The sequence below is a fragment of the Emys orbicularis genome, chromosome 11 (assembly GCF_028017835.1).
Source record: "Emys orbicularis isolate rEmyOrb1 chromosome 11, rEmyOrb1.hap1, whole genome shotgun sequence".
Taxonomy (NCBI): Eukaryota; Metazoa; Chordata; order Testudines; family Emydidae; genus Emys; species Emys orbicularis.
The window spans coordinates 70,616,550-70,639,992 of record NC_088693.1 but is presented as its reverse complement, the minus strand read 5'-3'; the positions used below and the strand labels follow the sequence as shown (position 1 = coordinate 70,639,992).

The 23,443-nt window shown below is 48.2% G+C and overlaps 1 protein-coding gene across 1 annotated transcript in view; it reads right to left on the bottom strand.

Moving 5' to 3' along the window:
* Positions 1 to 250: 250 nt before the first annotated feature.
* The window catches only part of ASB18 (ankyrin repeat and SOCS box containing 18), a 36,511-nt gene continuing 13,318 nt past the window's right edge, over positions 251 to 23,443 (bottom strand). The window contains exons 3-5 of the mRNA XM_065413832.1: positions 8,719 to 9,223; positions 5,066 to 5,179; positions 251 to 436 (exon numbers count right to left, since the gene is read on the bottom strand). Coding sequence (XP_065269904.1) covers positions 251 to 436; positions 5,066 to 5,179; positions 8,719 to 9,223 — 805 coding nt within the window. The remainder of the gene's footprint in view (positions 437 to 5,065; positions 5,180 to 8,718; positions 9,224 to 23,443) is intronic.

The following is a 23,443-nucleotide window of genomic DNA, read 5'->3' as shown; positions in this document are numbered from 1 at the left end:
ACTACTCATGTCTGTAATATGCTTATAACAGTTATTACTCATTTGTTAACCCTTTATAGACTATTGATAAGGGTAACCTTAACATATAATATGGTTAAAAAACATTCTATACAAAGTTTCAACTGAAAGCAAATGTTTAAGTTACAGTGTATATCCCTGAAAAACAGTTATTTATAATGGAAATGACAGATCCTTAATTCTAAAGGCACACACAAAAGATACTGTAATATACTGCTGAGGATCAGGTAGCTCAAAGCAGTATTCCTTCAGGTTCCAGCAGCAGGTAGTTTTGTAAGGGTTTGGGCACAGGTAATGAGGGGATAAGGTAGTGGCATTTGCTGCCAAACTTTTTCCGAATGGCACAACGGCACAAATGTTGCAGACACCGAGGTGTGCATGATAGCATGAAAAAGGATTCATAAAAGGGCAGGTGCATCTGTAAAGCAAGAGAGAGTAAACCTTGAATTCAAGTTTTTGGATAAGCTAGACAAAACAGAGCATTTTCAAACTGAAAATCAATGGCATAATTAGATTAAGTAAGGTAACATCATTACTGAAACTTGTTTGCACGTTAAGAAGTCTAGGTATTGGTAGGATTCTCTGAGATGAAACACAGCTATAAAAGTAATTCCTAACTGAAAGGACACACATACAATTTCTGCAGGTACAACACTTCATTGTGGAAGAGAGTTTTATTTTTTTGTGATTTTAAATATACTTGACAGCAGAATTCTTCATAAAGCATTAGCATGCTGACGCGAAGTATAGGAAACATGGAGCATCTAAGATGGCTGCTTAATCCTTGGTAGAAACAACTGCAGAAAGCACAGAGAACAGCCCTTAGATGCCAATTTTCTTTTTTCTTTCCAAGTGTGGCTGGGGTAGATCTACAAGGATCAAAGGCTGTAGCAGCAATCAACGACTACCATTGTAGTGCTCCTTGCCGCATACCTATATGCTGCCATCCACCAGTTGTAAACATACAAGGGTGAGATTTTAGCTGGGCTGAGGCCTGGTCTCCCTGTCTAACAATTTGATGTGCACCCAGAAAAGGAAGGGGTGGAGATTTTAAATGTTGTAGCCCTAGATCTTCAAAGGAGTTTGGCCCCCATTGACTTTGTGGGGGAAGGCTGGGGGTTTTCAAAGACCAGGTTTGCGCTTTGTAAACCCCAGCCTTGTCCCACAGCAGTTAGCTTGGCTCTTATGACCCGAGGACACAAAAAACACAGACCTGAACTTGGTGAGCTAAGCAGCAACTCTGTTAGTGGAAGGAAGCAATAGAAATAGGGGGTGACGTACTGCATCCATTCAAAGCCGTTCACAAATACACCAAGCAACAGATGATAGATCACTGCTGTGGTTACAGGAGCAGTGCAAAGAGACTGAATGCTGCCATAAAGGGGCAGCTGATGATTGCCCTGGTATGGGGCATTATTCCAGCCCCTCCTGGCCTCCTTAAAAACAACGAGGCGTCCGGTGGCACCTTAAAGACTAACAGATTTATTTGGGCATAAGCTTTCATGGGTATTTCATGCATCTGAAGAAGTGGGTTTATTACCCATGAAAGTTTATGCCCAAATAAATCTGTTAGTCTTTAAGGTGCCACCGGACTCCTCATAGTCTGTATCCACAAAAACAAACACGGCTACCCCCGATACTTGCCTCCTTAAGCAGGGGGCATATTGGGGCAGTTCCAGGTAGGGTGACTAGATAGCAAGTGTGAAAAATTGGGACAGGGGGTGGGGGTAATAGGAGCCCATATAAAAATAAGCCCCAAATATCGGGACTGTCCCTATAAAATTGGGACACCTGGTCACCCTAGTTCCAGGTAATAGGGGACATGATGCGGACAAGAGAGGGAGGGGCCAGAGTGCAATTTGCTTCATTGAGCTCTGGCTGAAGGAACAGCCCCTAGGGAACAATTCTGGCTGGTGCTAGCTAGAGCTGTGCGGTGGCTTCCTGGAACTGGGAAGGGTGTAACGGTGGCTTAGAACCACTCTTGCCTTCCTTCCCTCACCGATGCCAAGTGTGAACTCAGAATATTTGAGGACTGTCCCATGGTGGCACTGGCAGGACTGAGCAGGGAGAGGGGATGTGAGCACATCTCAGGGTAAATCGGAGGTTTGATTGTAGCATGGGTAGGCAAACCTGGGTGAGCTTTAATCTAGATAGCATGGCAAAAATAGTGCCAGTGAAGATGTGATGGCACATGAGTACAGATTCAGGGTCCCTGGGCAGGCATGTACAGCTCACACTGTTGCCTCTACACTCATATGCACCGACTCCGTGGGGAAAACATGGTGGGTGCTGAGTACCCACTGGCAGCCCCCCTATCAGCTCTCCTCCACCCCCAAGTGCATCCCGACCACCATGGGCCCCATGGATCAGTGCCTCCCCCTCCATCCCTGTGCCTCCCGCCCACTGCAATCAGCTGTTTCGCGGTGTGCAGGAGGCTGGGGGGGGGGAGGAGTGAGGACGGGGCATGCTCACGGGAGGGGGCGGAATGGGGCGGGAAGAGGTGGAGCAGGGTTGGAGCGGGGGCGGGGCGGGGGTGTGGCATTGAGGGAAGAGTGGCATGGGGGTGGGGCCTGGGACATAGCCGGGGGTTGAGCACCCCTTGGCACAATGAAAAGTCAGTGCCTGTGTCTACACTGCTGTTTTTATCCCTGCTAGCTAGATCAATTCTGGTGCGGGTATCTCTAGCTGAACTGCAATATCATCTTAGACTGTAGTGTAGACGTTCCCTGAGGAGACAGAGCAGGAGGGAGGGTGGCCTTGTGATTAAGGCTGCAGCCTGGAGACCAGGGTTGTGTTCCCAGCTCTGCCCTGGACTCTTTGTGAGACCCTGGGTAACTCCCTTACAGTCTCTACGTCTCAGTTCCCCCTCTGTTGTGAGGCTTGCTGCATTCAAAATTGTGTGGTGCTCAGATATAGCTATCATCCCAAGACCATATGCCAGAGATTGCTAGTGCAAACTATCTAGAACTAACAGGGTTCAAAAAAGAACTCGATAAGTTCTTGGAGGATAGTCCATCAATGGCGATGAGCCAGGATGGGCAGGGATGCAAAACCATGTCCTGAAGTGTGCTTAGCCTCTGTTTGCCAGAAGCAACTTGGATTTCACTTGATGATTGCCTGTTCTGTTCATTCCCTCTGGGGCACCTGGCATTGGCCACTGTCAGAAGACAGGATACTGGGCTAGATGGAGCATTGGTCTGACCCAGTATGGCCGCTCTGATGTTCTTATCTAGAGCTCATGGTGCCAGGAGTTTCTGTATGCCAATGCCGCAAAGGTGCAATAAACATGTCGTGTTCTAACACTGTCTCTGCCGTCTTCACTCTTCAGTACTTCATCTTTTCAGCATTCTCTCACAAATCTCACCAGGAAGGGACACGACCTTATTTCCAGAAACAGCAGCAAAACGGCTCACACTGAATTTTTCCTGAACTTCTACATTTTGTTGAGTGAATCCAGCACGTGTGACAGGGACAGGCTTGAACATACTCCTCTGTATGTCCATGGCAGAGAGACAGCACTAGAAGTGCAAGTGCTTCCCCGACTCGTCACACCAATGTAACCTCAGCTGGGACCTGGAGGAATCTCTCCTAGGAACGAGATTGTTGTTCAGATTTCAGTCCTTGGCTTCCCTGCTACATAAGGCCAAATGGATTCATGATGTGGAAACCTGCATACTAGTAGCTGACCTGAGATCACCTATTTATTTCACAAACAGCCATCAGAGGGTAACAACTTTTGATCACTATTAATCTTATTCTAGGTATGCCTGGCAAGGGTCCTGTTGAAAAAATAGTATGTAATCGAGACTGTATCATAATGCATATGTACAAGAGAAGTTGAGTTAAAGTCTCCAGGCATTGCCTAACTATTGAATGCTTGACTTTGCAACCTTAATGGTCTTTTAATGTAGGGTTTTTGTGTGTGCAATTATTATTTCTAGTACAGTAATGCTTAGAGATGCAGATCAAAATTGGGACCTCATTGTGCTTGGTGCTGTACAAACATATGGTAAAGAGACAGTCCTCACTCCACAGCACTTACAGTCTAACTAGGCAAGCGGTGGGAAGGGACATAGAGTGGCTCGTGCAAGGTCCAGCAGAAGGTCAGTGGCACAGCCAGTTTCCTGAGTCCTAGGTAAGTGCCATACCCATTGTACCATGCTGCCTCTAGCTTGGATCGGAAATAGAACTGACTAGAGGACTCAGGCTGTATTTCCCTTTAATCTCAGCTATGCACTGCCCCGCAATTATTTTTGTTACTTTCCAACATTTAAAAAACCAAACAAACTGAAAACTAAAGCTATTCTGACTCTTTCTCTTATAACTGACATCGAGCTAAGTAAGGCAGGCTTTGTACAGACTGTCAATATGGAGAAAACTGGAAAGAACATTCAAAACAAGTGTTCGGTTGTTGGCCCTTTTGACTGTAACTTTGTATGCTTGGCTTTGCGTTGACCATCGCAACTCATTTCTCTGTGTCATCCGTGCAGGACCTGCAGGGAAGTGATATCACAAATGCACGTATCGGTTACCACGTTGGGCCATATTGTGCTCTCACGCCGGTGTAAATCAGGAGTAACGCTTTTTGAACGGATGGCGTTAATCCACTGTAAAACTGCAAAGATGAAACTTAGGTCTGGTCTATATAAAACGTTCCCAGAGTAAGCATTCTTTTTTTAAGGTCAGTTTGAACATATTTTAACCTTCATTTTGGAGTTGCTCTTTTCCATTTGCACCGTCCGCTGGAAACTGTACTTACCCTGGATGCCATTTGGCTATTTTAGAGCAGGCTCCTAAGCAATTGGGTGCAAAAGCAGGGACTTGATTTTTCCTTGCCTTGCACCTGGTCTGGTTATTGACATCTGTGCAGGGCAGGTGGAAGAGGCACCATTCTGATATGGGAGTGGTGTGGGAAGGAACTTGCAGTGCTCAAAGTCTCATGGTAGCGTGGCTTCAGGCCCTGTGGGATATCAGCCCATGTCTTGGGAGGCAAAACTACGCCACTGGCTATAGGCATATCTAAGAAACCAGCCCAGAGCTTTCCTACCTGAAATATTTCCTCTGGAATAGCCTCCCGCCACTGCTCAGAGATGGGGACTTGAGAGTAGGAATTGAAGAGGATTTCAATGATCTCTGGCACTGATGCACAAGACCTCAGCACCTAGAAGAACAAATGCAGAGTGATGTTGTGAGATTTCACGGGGGGTGATGTACACGCCTCAGTGCTGAGGCTCTTCAAAAACCCAAATGTGGACGACTAGAGGTTTCACTTTTCATCGTGTCACTAGATGAAAGGATCAGAGGTTCCGCCAATGACAGCCTAATTGTCTGTGTGATCCACTTAACCAAGGCAGTCCTTGGGAATGGTGCATACAATATTAAAAGAAGTTCTGCTCTGTACCAAGTCCCTAAATCTCCTTCATATGCAAAAACCAGTGGAAGGCTTGCTTTTATTGTGAGGTTATTTTCACTGGATGCCCATTTGCTTTTTGTTTACACTCTTTGCTTTTACATGATAAGCCAGGATAATATTTTCTTTATGGTTTGAGGTAAAATCAATGAAATGCAAAGCTATAGCAAGACTACTTTAATGACAAAAATATAAAGTTGATATGTCAGGGCTCTGTGATAGATAGATAGATAGGGCACTCTGTTTCTTAGCCTCCACAACAAAGCTAGTTTCAGCCTATCCAAACCTTGCCCCCTTACCCTCCTATAGACTTCATACACCCATCACCACGAAACATTTCAATGTTCATTACTCCAGGCAGCAAGATCCCAGTGAAAGGTTACCCCCTCTCAAGTCAGATTGAATTTGAGCACTTTCACAGGACATCAAAAAGTCATCCCTTTACAAAGCAAAGTACTCTGGGTAAAATTTTAAAAAGTGTCTAACTGACTTAGGTGTCTAAGGCCAATGGAACATTCTCAGCAGGATATAAACCTCTCTGATCACTGAACTAAGTTTCCAACATGTTTTTAATTAACATAAACATGGAGGGCAATAAACCCCTGCACTTTTGAAAACTTTACCCTCTGTCTGCACATGACCAGCATTGCTCATTAAAACGTGATTTAAAGCCACATGATATGTGATGCTAAGGGCCTGATCCTGAGAGGCACTCAGCACCTATCAAGGTCAGGCAGCAAAAAATATACGGGGTGTGATTTACCACCGTGTGACTTAGGCTATGTCTACACGGTGTGCTGCTACAGCCGTGCCGCTAAAAGACATGCAGTGTAGCTGCTGTTTGTCGGCAGGAGAGAGTTCTCCTGCCGACAAAGCACCGTTCACACCGATGCTTTTCGTCAGCAAAACTTTTGTTGTTCGAGGGTGTGTTTTTTTCACGCCCCTGAATGACAAAACTTTTGTCGTTCAGGTTCCAGTGTAGACAAAGCCTTCGTGGAGGCACACCAGCCTCAGACTGGACTAATGCAGTGCTGAATTGGGCACATCAAACAATCACACTGTACACAGTTGTTCACATGAACTCTTAGTGTAACTGCACTGACTTCAATGCCGTTACCCCAGGGAGGAACATCACAGATTTGGAGACAGATGGTTAAATAGAACAACCCAGCCTTGCCTCCTTCCCAAACCCAGAACTATTTGTTTATGTCAGGGGAGCTGATGGTCCTTTAAGTCCCCAATGGAACTAATTAGCTGCCTCCCAGGGTTCAGGTCATAGCTGCAGGTCACCTGGTCCTCAGATCAAAGGCCAACAAGCAGCTAAATGGGGACTGAGCTCCAGCTGCTTGCTGGGAGCAGGTAGGCACCTGCACAAGGCCCCCAGCTCAGGCGAGAAGGCCCTAGAAAGGGGCCAAGCAGTGGGACGTGGTTTATCTGTTTAATTTATCTTGGACTTTTTTTTGTTTTGTGAAAGACACTGACATTCTGCTGCAGTTTGAGAGCTTTTATTTGATGCCCTGCCTGGCTTAGCGTTTACGAGCTAGATGCTCCCAGCTCTGTTGGTTCTGCCGACACACGTGTGAGCACAGAGTGGCCTGTGTACATGGGACAGAGTTCATAACACAGAAGCCTTCTAGGGCAGGTTAATATGTAGGGTAACTCCGTTTTCTTCACTGGCGTTACCCAGAGGAAATGTTTAGTCCTCAACATGTAAGTTAATTGAATGCATGTTGGCAACGTATTTCAAGTTTGTACCCTGCTTTGGGTGCTGGATTCAAATGACGAGTTTCTAAAGAAAATGATGTAAACCTACCGCAAGAAATGTTTCCTTCTCAGAATGGAAGCTGACAGTCGCTATTATCGCGCTGGGGAACATTTTCCAAAGCGCCTCTGTTGATTTAGCTCTTCAGGCCCATTTTCAAAAGTGACTTAGGAACCTTCATCTCATTGCAAATCAGTGGAGCTCAGGTTTCTAAGTCTATTTTGCAACGCTCCAGTGACTTGCAATGAGGTGTAAGTTAAGAACATAAGAATGGCCGTACTGGGTCAGACCAAAGGTCCATCCAGCCCAGTATCCTGTCTACTGACAGTGGCCAATGCCAAGTGCCCCAGAGGGAGTGAACCTAACAGGTAATGATCGAGTGATCTCTCTCCTGCCATCCATCTCCACCCTCTGACAAACAGAGGCTAGGGACACCATTCCTTACCCATCCTGGCTAATAGCCATTAATGGACTTAACCGCCATGAATTTATCCAGTTCTCTTTTAAACCCTGTTATAGTCCTAGCCTTCACAACCTCCTCAGGCAAGGAGTTCCACAGGTTGACTGTGCACTGTGTGAAGAAGAACTTCCTTTTATTTGTTTTAAACCTGCTGCCCATTACTTTCATTTGGTGGCCCCTAGTTCTTATATTATGGGAACAAGTAAATAACTTTTCCTTATTCACTTTCTCCACATCACTCATGATTTTATATACCTCTATCATATCCCCCTTAGTCTCCTCTTTTCCAAGCTTAAAAGTCCTAGCCTCTTTAATCTCTCCTCATATGGGACCTGTTCCAAACCCCTAATCATTTTAGTTGCCCTTCTCTGAAACTTTTCTAATGCCAGTATAGTATTAAGTTCCTAAGTCACTTCTGAAAAGGGGACTTCAGAGCCTAAGTCACTTAGGTGCTGTTGAAAATGTTACCCACTGTCACTACACGCTACGTGAGTGGGGCGCTATTAGCTTGTTGTTCCCGTTCCTTCATCGAATAGAGCTGCTCACCACTCACTCAGCAGCCAACTGAGTGCTGACATCGGCCTTTTGAAAGACGCTTTGTCCTCCCGTCTTTAAAAGAAATGGGTGAGTGAATTTGGTGCTCAGGCAAGGTGCTGGGTGGCTGGCCTCAGAGGGCTAATTCCTCTGCTTGGCTACAGACCGGGGACAGTCCAGCAAGCTGCACTGCAAGTTTTAGCCCTCACCGCCCCACCGCAGCCAAAAGGGTCACTTCAAATGGGGCTAAGAGAGCAGGTCAGTCTCTGCTGAGATGGCCAACAAGGATGCCAGTGATGCTGTGATGTGAACTCCTATCTGCTGGAAAGTTGCCTGAAACCACCAAATCCTTTTCACATCGGCCACTGCACAGCCATGGGATGCTAATTGCCCTCCGTCATTACTGGCCTGGATTAGAACTAGCAACCAATTGGCCAACCTTACTGTAGCCCTTTACCGATCCCCTTGGAAAAGCCTCGCCGGTATTTAAGCTGGCTAACTGCCTCTGCCTCTAGCCAATGCGTGAGACTGTACCTTCCCAAAGGCCATAGGCCAGATTTTTTGGGAGCCGTGGTTCAGCAGCGTCTGCACTGTGAGACGTGGCCTCAGTTGCTGCTTGAAGGCTGCGGTCTGTAGGCTACAGGACAGGGGGGAGGCTCCGTTGTAATCAATGGCATTCACATCCGCTTTATTCTGCAGCAAAAACTGGACCAAGCTGTGACTGGCATTCTTGCAGGCTTTGTGGAGAGGACTCTTCTCCTCTTCATCTGTGGTGTTGACATCTGCTCCGTACATAACCAGCAATCTGCACACCTGCAAGTAGCTTTCTTGCGCCGCTTGTTCTTTTGCCTGTCCGCAAGTCACGCTGAGTGCCGTTTCTTCCCGACTGTTCTTCCTATCCGCACTAGCGCTGTACCTCAAGTACAGGAGAGCGTGATCATAGAGGCCATGTTTAGCTGCTATGTGAAGTGGTGTCTCCTGTGTCTCTTCACTAGGTAGATCAACCATCGCTCCATACTTCACCAGAAGTTTGGCACATCTGTAATGAAGTGACACGGCCATTTACTGAAGGAGAAATGGAAGCTGAGTTGTATGACTTGGTTATTATTGGGCCATCTTTTCCACCTCCCATTAGCGAGACCACTAAGATTAGAGAAAACAGATCTACGAGCCCATAAGCTCGAGTGGCCTCCACTGACTTTTGATGGGACTTGTGCTCCTAATTCACTTAGGTGCTATTGGCATGATGGGACACGAGGTTGAAGGAATGGAAACAATGCGGTTAAGGCTGGGGTGGCCCACCTTGACGGGGTGCCCACGCTCATTCAAAACATATGAGCAGCCTTTATTTAAAAATGAATTGAAATGTATTGTAAATTGTGTTTTCTTTAAGGGCAATGCCCAGAAAAATCGGCAGCGTCTGCCTGAAATGGTTGCAGTGTAGCATATGCAAGGCAGCCAGCACATGCTGGGCTACTAGAAGGGGGAAAAATGTTTTGTGTGTGTGCTTTTTAGAAAACACTCTTAACCTGCTACTTATGGCCAGCGCAGAAGAAGTGAGTCTTTTGGCAAGTTCTGGAGGAGGGAGTGGGGGATGCTTGGCAAGCCGGTGCTGTGTGGACATCCCTTGTATCGAGGGTGGTGTGCAGGAGCAGGGGGAAGCATAAGATGAAACTGGTAAAAGGAACCAGGCGGACATCCTGGGTGGGCTGGATGTGACCTGATAGGAGGTCTGAGACAGAGTGGTACATAGGCCCTGGAAAGGGAGAACAAGAAGGTTAAACTTGATGCAGCGAGGAAAGGAGAGACAATGGAGGCATTAAACAGGTGTTGATGCTGCGGTCAAACCAGTGGGTGAGATATCTGTGTTTTGAAGGGGGTGGTGGTCAGGACCGGGGTTCTGGCACTGTCCCACCCAGGATAGGGAGCCCAGCACGAGGCTGCATCATCACGCCGCTGCATCCGGAAAGGGCTCCACACACAAGGGAGCCCGCTCAGAAAAAGCACTGAGGGTGATGTGCGGGGAGAGCGCTCGGAGTCTGGTAACAGCATGGCATTGGCGACTCGACCTGGAGGCAAACACCCCTTGATCCAGTGTAGAGCGCCCTCTGCTCTTCAAACAGCTGGGAGTCATCAGACCTGGTAAGTCTCCTCCGAAGACATCCAGTTTCCAGCCCCCTCTGCCGGGCTTTTCAGGCAACCTCTCGGGAACCCCAGAGAGGGAGCCTGAAATGAGCCCAGAGGCTCTATATCCTGGCAAGGATGGCTTCCTTGTTTCCCTCTCACTTATCTATCCAAGGTACTTACATGGCCTCCCTCATCTCAGTGTTTAAAGCATTTATCCTCACAACACACTCACGTGGGAGTACAGAGCTGCTATCCCCAGCCAGAGGGGGAACTGCAGCAAGGAGAGGCTCAGCGATGGCCACACAGGACGGCTGTAGCAGCGTAGGAAATTGAACCTGGGTCTCGCTGGCAGAGCTACACAACAGCTGTGGTTTCCCTGCGGAGCCAGCTGGTCAGCAGGGGGAGGGAGGGAGGGACAGCAGGCTGCAGTGCAGAGTAGGGGGCAGACAGGAAGCTCATCAGCAGACTGGGGAGAGAGCAAGATTCTGGCTCCCCCTCCCCAGAAAATACTCCATAGGGAGAAGGGGGGATCCCCTGGCCCTGCCAGAGCTTAGGGGAAAAGGTCTTGTTGCCTCAGGCAAGACAGGGGTGAGGGGGGAAGGTGAAACTCAAGGAGGAAGCAGGAGCCTGGGGGAGGGGGTGTTAGAGAGGATTATGGAAATGAGGTCATGCATATTCACTGAGCATGCGTATTGGGGTATTATTTGCATAATCCTCCAAATCCGCAGCCTTATCAACACTGGAGCAAGGTGAGAGCACCCCGCTCCCTGCATGCCATGGCTGTGCCTAGCCGTTAGCTCATCTCTCCAGCTTTGGGGACTATGGTCCACACAGCCACCCACAAGCGCTTTCCAGGCGCAGGGGAGGAAGGCGGTCGTCTTTGGCTTATGTGATAGAGTCTTCTAGCCCCAGCTGTTGAAAAGTTAAGGCTGTGACTCTGGCTGGTTGCTGCAAGTGCAAACACTGGGCTAAAGTCCCGGGCCGTGGCCACATGAGGAGAAAGGAAGGGCGCTGGTTGGAGAGGTTCACACTCAATACCAACCCCAGGCAGTTGAGAACTGTTGGGTGTCAGATGAAGAAGAAGTGAGGTTTTTACCCACGAAAGCTTCTGCCCAAATAAATCTGTTAGTCTTTAAGGTGCCACCAGACTCCTTGTTGTTTTTGTAGATACAGACTAACACGGCTACCCCCTGATACTTGACAACCAGGCACTGACACCCAACATTTCTCAACTGCCTGGGGTTGGTATTGAGTGTGAACCTCTCCAATCAGTGCCCTTCCTTTCTCCTCAAGGTGCCACCAGACTCCTTAGTGCCTGGTTGCAATGCCTGGGCCACGATGGGGTCTGGCTGTATCAGTGTAGCCTGCTGCGGTTTCTTCTCCATACGGAAAGCTACGATGCTTCAGCCAGTCCTCCCAGTGCCATCCCTACACATTTGGGAATTGCCCCAAAGCCCCAGCTCTCAGCAAGGGCTCTGGGCACTACATAGTAGGTGCTCCTGGAGCCCCAGCGTCCACTGGTACAGGCAAGGTTACAAGGCGGGCACTGCGTGTGGATGTGCCAGAAAGGTTTTGTCAAAATCAATGTTGTTCTGGAGACACATTAAACCATTGCAAGGACACATGAGACCATCAGCCAGTTCATGCAATCAATGTGTCTGCAGTCGTTTAATCTCTTGGTGTAGATAACATCCCCGGAGTGTGATGCAGACTATCCATATAATCCAACTCTTGTCTGACATGTATGCCTTAGGGCAAGGGTCTGTGTGTAGGCGGGAGGCAGTGTGGAAAGGCAAGGTTCTTTAAATAGACATCAGCTGTAAGTGAATCAGAGAATGAGTCTCAGCTGAAAACATCAAACCCACTGTCTGGACCTTGGCTGCCGGTGGTCAAGGCTGTTCACACTGGTATTGAGCCAGAATAACTAGAAGGGAAAAAAACTTCTATAGCTACCTAATGCATTGACTTGGGCTGCTTTGAGACGCATGGGGTGATGTACATGGGCAGGTTTGGCATTAAAAATGCTTTCTCCACCCATTTCTGACTCTGCCATTTAAGTGACCAAAACTACCACCTGTGCCTTCTCCTAGTTTCAGAAACTTGTAAGGTGCTGAAACATATTCCCTGGCTTTCCAAACGTAGCATAACTTTACTCACACTAGAATGGTCTATTTCCAAATTGTTGCAAGGGAAATCTCTCAATTGCCTTGCATCAATGGGAGAACAGATGTTTTCATTCTGAGGTTAAACCTTTGAGTTGGAAGTGCATTGGGGCATGAGTGGCAATTATCCAACAAGAACTGCTTTTCCGGTTTGTCTTCTTCCTTGGCTAAGCTCTGCAGTCTTTCCGGAGTCCCTCCTTATTCAGACAGAAATCCCACTGATGTCTCTCGGAGTTTTGCCTGAATAAGGAATGTAGGATTTCACCCCTTGTGTGTACTGCAAGGGAACACTTCCTTTCTTGGTTCAAGCCCACCAAAAGGAATGTGTTTTGTGAGCAGTGTACAGAATTGCTTGCTACCCAACTTTGGGGACTGTCCCATGTAGCAGCGCCTGCCATTTCAAGAAGAACAGAGTTTGTGTTTAAACAAAAACATTCCTGTAATACAAGTAATCTTGGAAATTTACAAAAGAGTGATCTCAGGCTGCCACGAAACCTTGGCCATTAAAAGGACACCCCCCCCCCCTTTACAATATTCTATCACAGCACAGAATGCCTTCTGACAAACAGAAGGGGGTTAAAGATAAACAGTCCACACCAATGGTTTTTTAGTGCAAGTAAGTGAATGTGATAAGCCAGTCTAAATGAATCAAAATTACTGCTACTTTTTCTACTAGAAGTTGACGTTGTAACCATTGTAGCGGTGACATGGTGGCAAAACAATGTCAAATTCTGCAGTACATGCAAAGGGCAGTTGGCACCAATGCCGGTACAACTGGCCATGCTGTGATTAGGATTTCTATTAGGTAATGAGAGGAGGGAGGAGGGGAGACTCACAGGTAATAATGCAAGACCTTGAAAATATTCTGGGATGTAGGTTTCATAATAGAAACTGATGTGACAGTATTGGGCTCAGCTGTACAGCAATCCCTATCTCACGGATATTGCCCACATCTGATTTATTTGGTTCTGAGGAGATATTTACTTTCCTTTGTGGCTGAAATGAACCTTGCTCAGGTCCAGACTGACTCACGTAAACTTCAAGCAGGTTTTCTTGCCCTTAGCTCTCCTTATACATTGCCATTTGGCTTTGGTGCCTAGAACAGTCTGACTTGTAACCATGTTAAAGACTACCAACCAGATGCCTAATGAAAAATCTGTTTGGAGACCCTTCTGACGACATGTTATGTAGCCACCTAATTCTCCTCCCTTCTCTCATTTTTCTTTCATTCAATGGTTATATTTCCATGGAAATTGGAGGTATGGGCTAGATCCCCAGCTCGTGCAAATTGACATAGCTCCATTTAGCCCTTTGGTTTTTGAAGGTGACCTGTAAAGGACAAATTAAAATCAGACTAACCTCAGCACTGTAGTCCTGGTTTAGGAAAGCCCTTAAGTGTATGTGCATACCACTGTTTGGTGCATGTTATGTGTCCCCCTCTGTAAGCAGTTCACAGCCTGCTACAGGTCCTGGTTCTTTAGATCAGTCTCTAGAGACTCACATATTTAGCTCTGGAGGTCCCTGGTCCATCTCCACTGTTAGTCAAGATGGTGGCTATCACATAGCAGGGGCTCATGGGGACTTGAACTGCTGTGGGCCTGAGAATGAGTGTCTTCTCTCCAGGGGAAGCATGTAACCCACTGCTTAGTGTACTATGTACCTGCCGCTATGCCTGATCCACAGAGGATATGGGTCTGCTGAAGCTCTCAGCTTGAGGCTCTTTAACTTGTGCTTTCCGCTTTGGCGGTTCCACATTCAGTCCCCATGGTTGGTTAAGATGGGGACGTTTCTGCGTTGCTTAAATGCTTTCCTGAATTGTCGGTGATGAGCTTAGTTCTTCCATTGAACTTATAAGGGGGACAATAAGCACATTCAGTACATAAATAAGTGTAGTATAAACTAGCCTCTAAAATAACAATTCTTCATCATCTCACAAAGTCAGATGGCTGGTTCTGAGAGGCTGGGTGATGCCTGAGAAAATTCAACAATGTTTATGGCCTCTTATTTTTTTATTTATTTTCTTAAACTCTTTCCTCCCAAAGTTCATGACCATACAGACACTGCCTTTCACGTCCTTCTAGGCAGTTTGCCAGGATTCTTAGCTTCCTTCTCCACTAGCTGGGGAGACACTTTGGGCGTGTCTACACTGCACACAAAGCCCAGGCTCTGACTCACGTTTGAGCCCGAGCCCTCCTTCTGTCTACACATGAATCAGTCTGACGTGGGTCAGCAAGCACTCAGGACACAGGCCCTGCTAAGAGGGGGTGGGTCAGAGCCCAAGTCCTGCTGAGACTTGGGTCTAAGCCCTATCATTCTGCTGTGTGAATGCAAGCCAAGCCACAGACCCAAGTTAAAAGGTCTGCGTAGTGCAGCATGGATGCATTAGCACAGTTGTGAGACCAGAGTTGGGTCCAGAAACTGTAAGCCCAGGTTTACAATGCAGTGTGGATTCTCAAGTGTGGTCTTGGAAAACTGAACCCACAAGCTTGGGTCTGACAGATTTGGGTTTACAATGCAATGTAGACATATTCGAAGTGCAACATTAGCTTTAAGGGGGGTTTAACTTTATGTCCATCTCTGAGAGCGCTCTGCTGCCCATGTAATTACTTCTGAGGAGGAGACAGAAAAACAGCAATGAGGCTAGCTCCCTTCCTTGGTTATGAAGCTCCCTAGAGACCCTACAGGGTGCTTCCTGCACATCAAGGCGCTTCTGTTCTGCTTCTGTTTTATCTTAAGTAACCAACTTTATTAAGTTAAAAGTATCTCTGCAAACAGATGTGAATAGAATGCACTAGTACAGCAGAGGTCCTGTTTATCTCAGTGGCTGCCTCTCTCTTTGTGTCTTCCTCTTACAGTTGAGACCTTCAAGCTCAGGGCCGGCTCCAGGCACCAGCCCACCAAGCATGTGCTTGGGGCGGCGCCTGGAGGGGTGCGGCGCGGCGGGGTGCTCCGGCCCGAGAGCGGGGCCGCGACCGGGCTCACCGCCCTCCCCCGGCGCTCCGGCCGGTCGGGGAGAGCGGGCCCTGGCCGGGCTCGCCGCCCTCCCCCCGGCGCTCCGGCCGGTCGGGGAGAGCGGGGCCGCGGCGGGCTCGCCGCCCTCCCCCCGGTGCTCTGGCCGGTCAGGGAGAGCGGAGAGCCCCGGCCGGGCTCGCCGCCCTGCTCCCGGCGCTCTGGCCGCCGGGGAGAGCGGAGAGCCCCGGCCGGGCTCGCCGCCCTGCTCCCGGCGCTCTGGCCGCCGGGGAGAGCGGAGAGCCCCGGCCGGGCTCACCGCCCTCCCCCCGGCGCTCCGGCCGGTTGGGGAGAGCGGGGCCCCGGCCGGGCTCGCCGCCCTCCCCCCCGGCGCTCCGGCCGGTCGGGGAGAGCGGGGCCGCGGCGGGCTCGCCGCCCTCCCCCCGGTGCTCTGGCCGGTCAGGGAGAGCGGAGAGCCCCGGCCGGGCTCGCCGCCCTGCTCCCGGCGCTCTGGCCGCCGGGGAGAGCGGAGAGCCCCGGCCGGGCTCACCGCCCTCCCCCTGGCGCTTTGCCCGCCGGGGAGAGCGGAGAGCCCCGGCCGGGCTCTCCGCCCTCCTCCCGGTGCTCTGGCTGCCGGTGGGAGAGCGCAGAGCCCCGGCCGGGGCTCACCGTCCTCCCCCCGGTGCTCCGGCCGGTCGGGGATTGCGGGCCTGCGGCCGGGCTAGGCGCCCTCCCCTGTCGCGCTGGGGGACGGCGGGGAGGGGACGGCGGGTGGCTTTTTTGCCTAGGGCGGCAAAAAAGCCAGAGCCGGCCCTGTTCAAGCTGATAGTTCCTTGGTTTGTTTCTCTGGTGGCTGGAGACAGGGCATTTGAGAAGAAGGTCCTTGACTCCTGAATTCTGTCCCCACTTTTTGGTGTGACAAAACCCAACTCTGACCAGCCTTCTTTCTGGCCACACTGTATAGTCAGGCTTCTGAGGGGGTTGCCAGAAGGGTGTTAGAGTACGTATGGGAGAGTTCCTTTGTAGGAGACGTTGTTAGGTTTGCGTACATTAGCATTAGTGTAGCTGACCTATAATATTGCTTTTATTGCAAATGTGTGGTGATCGGTCCATGTTATCAATGTAATTAAATATATTCGTAGCTAGGCGACAGGGCCTGTATGCCATCTTCTCCTCCTTGACCTCTAGATTACGGGGGCCGGTGGATGTTGGTGGCCTGACATATACAGGAGGTCAGAGTAGATTGTCTGATGGTCCCTTCTGGCCTTACACACTACGACTCTATGACCTCGCTTCTGCTTTTGACACTATTGATCACACACTCCTTGAATTCATGTGCTCTTTTAGCTTTCCTGACTCCTTCCTCTCCTGGTTTTCCTCCTACCTCTCCAGTCACTCCTTTAATAACTATTTTGGTAATAAAGGTGAGCGACACATACGATTACGGGGAAGTAGAGCTGGTCAACATTTTTTGACTGAAAATATCTTCCACTGTGAAAATGGGGTTTAAATCGAAAGGAAGATTTTTGTGGGAAAATGTCCTTTGATGCAATGTATGCAGAGCTGTTGTAACCAGGCTGGTCCCAGGATATTAGAGGGAGAAGGAGGGTGAGTAATATCTTTTACTGGACCCACTTCTGTTGGTGAGAGAGCTTGATGAAGAGCTATGTGTCAGCTCAAAAGCTTGTCTCTCTCACCAACAATAAAATACATTACTTCACCCTCCTTGTCTTGCTAATTGGAGGCAAGGAGAATTTTCATTTTGTTTCTATCTGAAATTTTTCTTTAGGTTTTTAAAAATCAAAATATATTTGAAATGTAGAATTTTCATCTCCTCTTTTTGACGAGGTGCAATAACATGAAAAATGTCCAAGTTTTCTTCCCTCAACACACTCTTCCTCTCTTCCCCCCTTTTGCCAAACTAACTTTTTACAGCTTCTCCAACGTTGGAAAAGTTAGAGAGGGAAAAGGATGGAAAAAAATCAAGGAAAAAGTGGAAAAACTCCATGACATAATTCGTTCTGTGCTGAAAAAGAGAAAATAAATAAATAAATAAAAAAACCTGATTATTTTAATATCTAAAATAAAAAATTCAAACCATTTCCAAAAATTTGCCACAGAAAATCAAAATTTTGAATGGCAAATTTTTGTTGACAATTTTTTTTCAGGGGAAAAAATTGATTTTTTGACCGGCTGTATTGGTAAGAGTAAATTTTTTCCTCCTGCTCCTGGTCCTGTTGTTGTTACCCTGATCCATATTAGATAACATTCCTTTCACATATCAGAACTCAGCATCCTATTTTTCCAGTGGTTACTGTTACATCTTGCCTTTAAAGAAAACGTATGTAAATTAAATCAACCAAAAGTAACTACAAGCCAGTCCAGCTAATTCATGTAACACATATGGACACATCTAGGCTGGAAGTTCAGGGTAAATGCTCTGAGCTCCCTGACAGAGGAGAGGCTTATCTGCCTCTTATTGGTGGACATCTGTCAATAACAACTCTGAAATTCAGTGGTTTGCTGATCCTGCTTCTTCTGCAGAGGCTTGTTTTAGCCATTGAGTTGACTGCATCACCTGGAATGTCTATTTGCTGCGTACTACAGCTCTCAGCAGAGAAGCATGGACAGTGGCTTTCTGGGTGCTCTCCAGAAGCAGAGGCAGTATCCTCCTTGGTTTTGTTGAGATGTTTCCTGTTCCTCCTCTGGGACTGATCTCAGGAATTGTTCTGACGTAGGACCTTGGTGCACAAAGTTTGTTGGAGTCTAAAATTCTTTTTCCTCCAGCCAGGGGTGGGGATTAAGTATTTGGCATTCTTGTTGTAATATTTCTTCTCTTCTAGTTTCCTGTTGCAGAGCTCTTTGGAAACTGCTTTAAGATTAATTATTTCTAGCTCAAGGGCCTTGTTAGGCAGAAGAATAAAAAACCTTAGTGCCAGTCTATGAACCGATGGATCTTAAGATGTTGTGGAGTGTATTGCAATATTCCAGCAATGCTAAATATGGGTCCCCTGAATTTGCCAGGGATATTTAAATCATTGTTTTTGCTATTTGTAATGACTCTTACTATGCACAGTCAAATACATTAGCAGAAGAGTATGATGTGGTGTGCTTGAATTGATATTTCAAAAAGAAAGGCTACAATGAGCCACTAACTGGTTGTGGGCCATTCTCTATTAGTTCACCAGATTTCCATGAGCAAGAAGTGATACATGTTCTGTTATAGCACTGCCACTTGATAGGTCTGGGCAACAGCTGAGTCTTAAAAATGACTGAGTTGTAGTTTGCTACCAAGGAATTATCCTTCCCCTTTAATTCAGGTAGCCCTTCACCAGCCCTTCACTTAGCCCAAAGGCCATTTGAAATCACACGTGGTTTCAGTGGATCTTTTACATTCTGTTTTCTATAGCATAGCATACAGGTCATCTGTGATACCTCCATCTTCCTAGGCTGAAAATTTCACACATGGATCTTTAGCAGCAGCAGCACCCTCTACCCTTTTGATTTCTTGCAAACATTATTTCATGGAAAACTTGGAAGCATAAAAAACCGTCGCTCTCAGGTTGCTGCCAGGTTCCTTTTCAGACTGAGGAATTCAGGTGGCTTAACTTGCTGTCTTTTTGCAAAGATTCAGTTTACTTCTGACACCATATAACAAGAGCAGGAGACACACAGGATGACAGTAAGAGGCTGCGTGTTATTTCCTCGCCCCAGGACCTGGTTAGGGTTACGAAAAGGTGGCACCCTGTAACAGGGATCGCTGTTCGATGACTACTACTCCACTCTCCATGCTGGTTCCCCATGGGCTCTGCCATTGGCACCTCCCCCCTCCCCTTTTCTGGATTTCCCTGGTATTATCCCTACTGCTGGGAAGAGAGTGTAGGGGTGCTGTGGGTTCTGGAAGGCTGCACCCTTTCCAACCATGGGGATCTCCAAAAGCCACCATGACAGAGGAGCTGCAGCTGGTTGTGATGGCACCAACCATCAGCTGCGATTGGCAAGGCTCCCTACCGCCATGGGTTGGGGTCCCAGAATATTAGTACCACACAGAAGCCTCGGAGGAGAGCTGGGACAGGGGCCTGGGAGTACCTGCTCCACCCTCTCCCATTGCTGGCCTCCAGTCCACGGAGCTGCTCCAGAAGCCCATCTGTATGAAGCAATGGGGTGGAGTGATGCATTGCCACAGCAGAATCTCTCTTCTCCCATCCATGTGGAAAGCAGGAGATGTGTGAATGGAGGGGCCTCGCCGCATGCGCAGGTTGACCTGGAGCACGCCAGCCCATTGCTAACGCTCACGTTCCTCACTGAAAACAATGGATATTTTCATTTCATACAATTGTGTCTCCATCTCAGTCTGAAGCAGACAGAAATTTCCCACAGATCCCAGTAGTTCAGCACCAGCGCACCTGACTCTTTCTAGGCTCCTGTTTTTATTTTCTCCTGGCGCCACTGACAAAGTTTAGAAGCAAAGAACCTTTTCTCCCCCTCAATTTTAGTCTCTTTAAAGGAAAAATCAACTCAATGCTCCTCTTTTTAATCATCCCACCTTTAACAAAAGTGAAAAAACGACCGAGTGCAGTGAATTTAGAGACTCGTCTTACCCCACCATGTTAATTATCTCTGCTGTAAAAAGGAGGTCAAGGAGAGGAACTCTCTACTAAATAGGGCGAAGTTGGCATGCATGGCTCCTAAAGCGAAGAAGGTAAGAGTGAACTTTACTGGAACTTTTTTTTTAAATCTCTTCAAAAAGCTCCTAGATTAAAGCTCTGATATGCTTTTTTTTTGTTGAATTCTCATGGATTCTGAAGCTCAAATGGCTGGAAGGAAGCCCAGGTAATTTTTTTTTATCCTAGTCACTCAGAGGCTCAAAGGTTTTAAGTCCTGCCCCCATGGTGAATTGCCGACTATATGGGAATACAGAAGAACCCGACACATAGGTGTCCTGGCCATTGTTATCAAGAGGGAGAAAAATAAAATAGCTCTGTATGTAGGTCAATGACCTGCTCTTTACTGTCAGTAAAAAATTAAGGATGACCTAAAATCTACTACTCAAAATCAGGGACAAGTAGTCTCTCTTAATCAGACAAAATGTTTATGTTACCAAAAGCTTGACCTCCTCAGGGTCTAACTTTAGCAAAAGTCTTTGCAATTGAAAAGCAGTGGTCGAAACCTCAAAACCTGTCTGAAATGTCTATTAATTTTTGATCCTGCAAGGTAGTTGGCTTAGTTATTGTAGAGGCGCCCGGTAGCGCTGCTGTAGTTAAGGGTCTGCCAACATTTCCATTATAAAGCCCCAATATTCAAGGGCTTCTAACTCAGCTGTTTCCACATTGCCTCTTTCTGATTACAGGTTGGCAGCTCAAATGCCATGTCACCCCTGCCTCCCCATTCCTGTAAAAACATGTAAATCAGCTAAGGTTGGAGAGTGACTAAAAGAGCCAGGCAAAAAACCCTGTGCGCGAGACTTTTATCTTTTATGCCAGCAAGTAAAACTGTCACCCTCCTTCCCATCATTTTTATGGCATGGGAGAGTGAATTTGGCGTCTGGGCAAATAAATAGTTATGATTGCAAGGCTGTGGTTAACACTTATTTTAGGTCATAGGCTTGTGGACCAAGCTTTCTCTTTCAAGAGAGAAAATATTAAAAGGGAAATTTTGGGATTAATCCTGCTCCGATAGAGATGAATGGGGTAAAAATCAGGTCCTTTATTAGTAATTGTGGCTCAGTGTCACAACACAATATTCATCCAGCTACCCTCTTGGAAAGTCATTTTTGCTTTGTTTGTGTCACGCAAGAGCTTCCCTGCATCATCAAGTTGTTCTTTGATCCACCCATATATTTTGGTTGAATCGTTAGTATCTTTTGGTGCTTTACCAAGATTCACATTTATAGGAAATGCTTGAGAGATTTATGTTTGAAATCTGCCTCCCCGGAGCGTATACCTTCTTTTCTCAGGAGCCTTACTCACAGACCTGTCCAACATCTGGCCCATCATATTTGTGTTCTGTAGCGTTACCCCAGACTCTCAACCTAGTTTTGTTTAGCGTCTCTACCTGTCTAAAGGGGACTGGTTTGAAACCAGGGTGGCACTTCATTGAAACTGGCAGGCAATGAAGTTCACTACACTTGTAAGCATTGTTACCAAGATATCAAGGTAGCCTAGCTTTTTAAATAAAAAGCTTTCCAAGTTTTAATGATTCAGACACTTCAAGTCATACTGGGCTGAAACTTGACGTAAATCACAGCCAGGATGAATGTTTCTTTAAACATTTATACCAGCGTCTTAATCTATCCTGCTCTAACGCATGGCACACGTATTCGTCCTGAGGTTCCAGACATTACTTTACTGCCATGTCAGACAAGAATCAGTACAGTATTTGTTGCAAGACAGAAGGGCCCACAACCCTGACGAAGTGGGTATCTCCTTCTACTCACAGGGCCTCACAGAAGCTAAGGGAATTCACTCCCAGAAGAGGGCATGCAGTGTTTCCACCACCACACCCCTGGAGGAGATATTCCAGCAGAGGGCTGCTTTAAAACCTGCCGGGACCCCTACGTGCTCTGCTTGCAGCGACTACCCTGCAGATGCACTGAATCATCATCATGTTCCATGGTATCTTGGCTACACTCTCTCCCCGGTCATCACCTGCCCCATTGCTCTGTCGACCCCCTGCAGAGGGGGAGTGGAGGAGGGCGGGTATTGTGGCTGCTTTCCACAGTCACAGCCTTCACTCTGTGGACTTTCTGCCTTTGGGGGCTCTGGGCACATGGCAGAAAGTCCGTGGAGTGGAGGCTGTGTGATGGGTGTCTGCTAGGGCTACCATACGTCCGGGTTTCCCCGGACATGTCCGGCTTTTTGCTCTTTAAATAGCCGTCCGGGGGGGATTTCTAAAAATCTAAAAATGTCCGGGATTTCCCCCCGGTCGGCTATTTATCGACCGAAAAGCGGCTGACAGGGCAGCCGAGCACCGCTCGCATTGGGGCCTCGGCAGCCAAAGCCCCTTCCCGGCTCCCCCCATCCCTTGCATCCTTAGCACGCCACCCGGCAGCGCTGGGGGGTGGGGCTGTGCGCCTGTGAGGGAACGCGGCGGTGGGGCTGGCAGCGGCGGCCAGAGCCCCTCCCCCGCTTCCCCCCTCCTCCACAGCCTCAGCACGCCGCTCGGCAGCGCTCGGGCGGGGCGGGGCACTTCTTGGGGCGCGGAGCCAGACACCTGCTCTAAGCCGAGTGGCATGGTAAGGGGGCCGGGGAGTTGGAGAAGAGGGGCAGTCAGGGGACAGGGAGCGGGGGGGGGTTGGATGGGTCGGGAGTTCGGGGGGAGGCTGTCAGGGGGGCAGGGGTGTGGAGAGGGGTTGGGACAGTCAGGGACAGGGAGCAGGGGGGTTAGATGGGTCGGGGTTTCTGGGGGGGCTGTCAGGGGGCGGGAAGTGGGAGGGAGTGGCTAAGGGGCGGGGCTACCCCCCCAATGGAGTGTCCTCTTTTTTGAAAGTTCAGATATGGTAACCCTAGTGTCTGCCCCACACAAACTCTGAGGGGGTTAATGTGGGCCTGGAGGGGCCCATTAACCTAAGACTGGTGCACCTAGAGGCAAACCAGGGCCTAATGGCAGATGCAGCCCAGCTGGGCAGGAGCTGGGATGGGATTAGAAAGCCAGGAAGTGAGAGCAGGGTGGAGGTCTGCAGTCACTCTGCAGAGCAGCAGTTTTTAAACTTTTTGAGCTGAGCCCCACCCCCCAAGTTACAATTTTTGGTTGCATCCCCGAGACAAAAATAGACCCGTGCAAAAGTATGCTCAATAGAGCTGCTCATAAACCTAGCAGAGACCTTCGCGTAGCTTTAATTAAGTTACCTGCACCTGTAAGTTTCAAATACACAGCTGCTTACCAATGGCATGGCCAACGCTTCCTCAGCAGTGGGCTGCTTCTACCTTCCAGCCAGGCAGCAGCACTCGGGCAGGGCCAATACCGGCCCCTCACCCCTCTCGGGAAGGCATGTGAGACAGTCTCTGGGGGCAGAGCCAGCG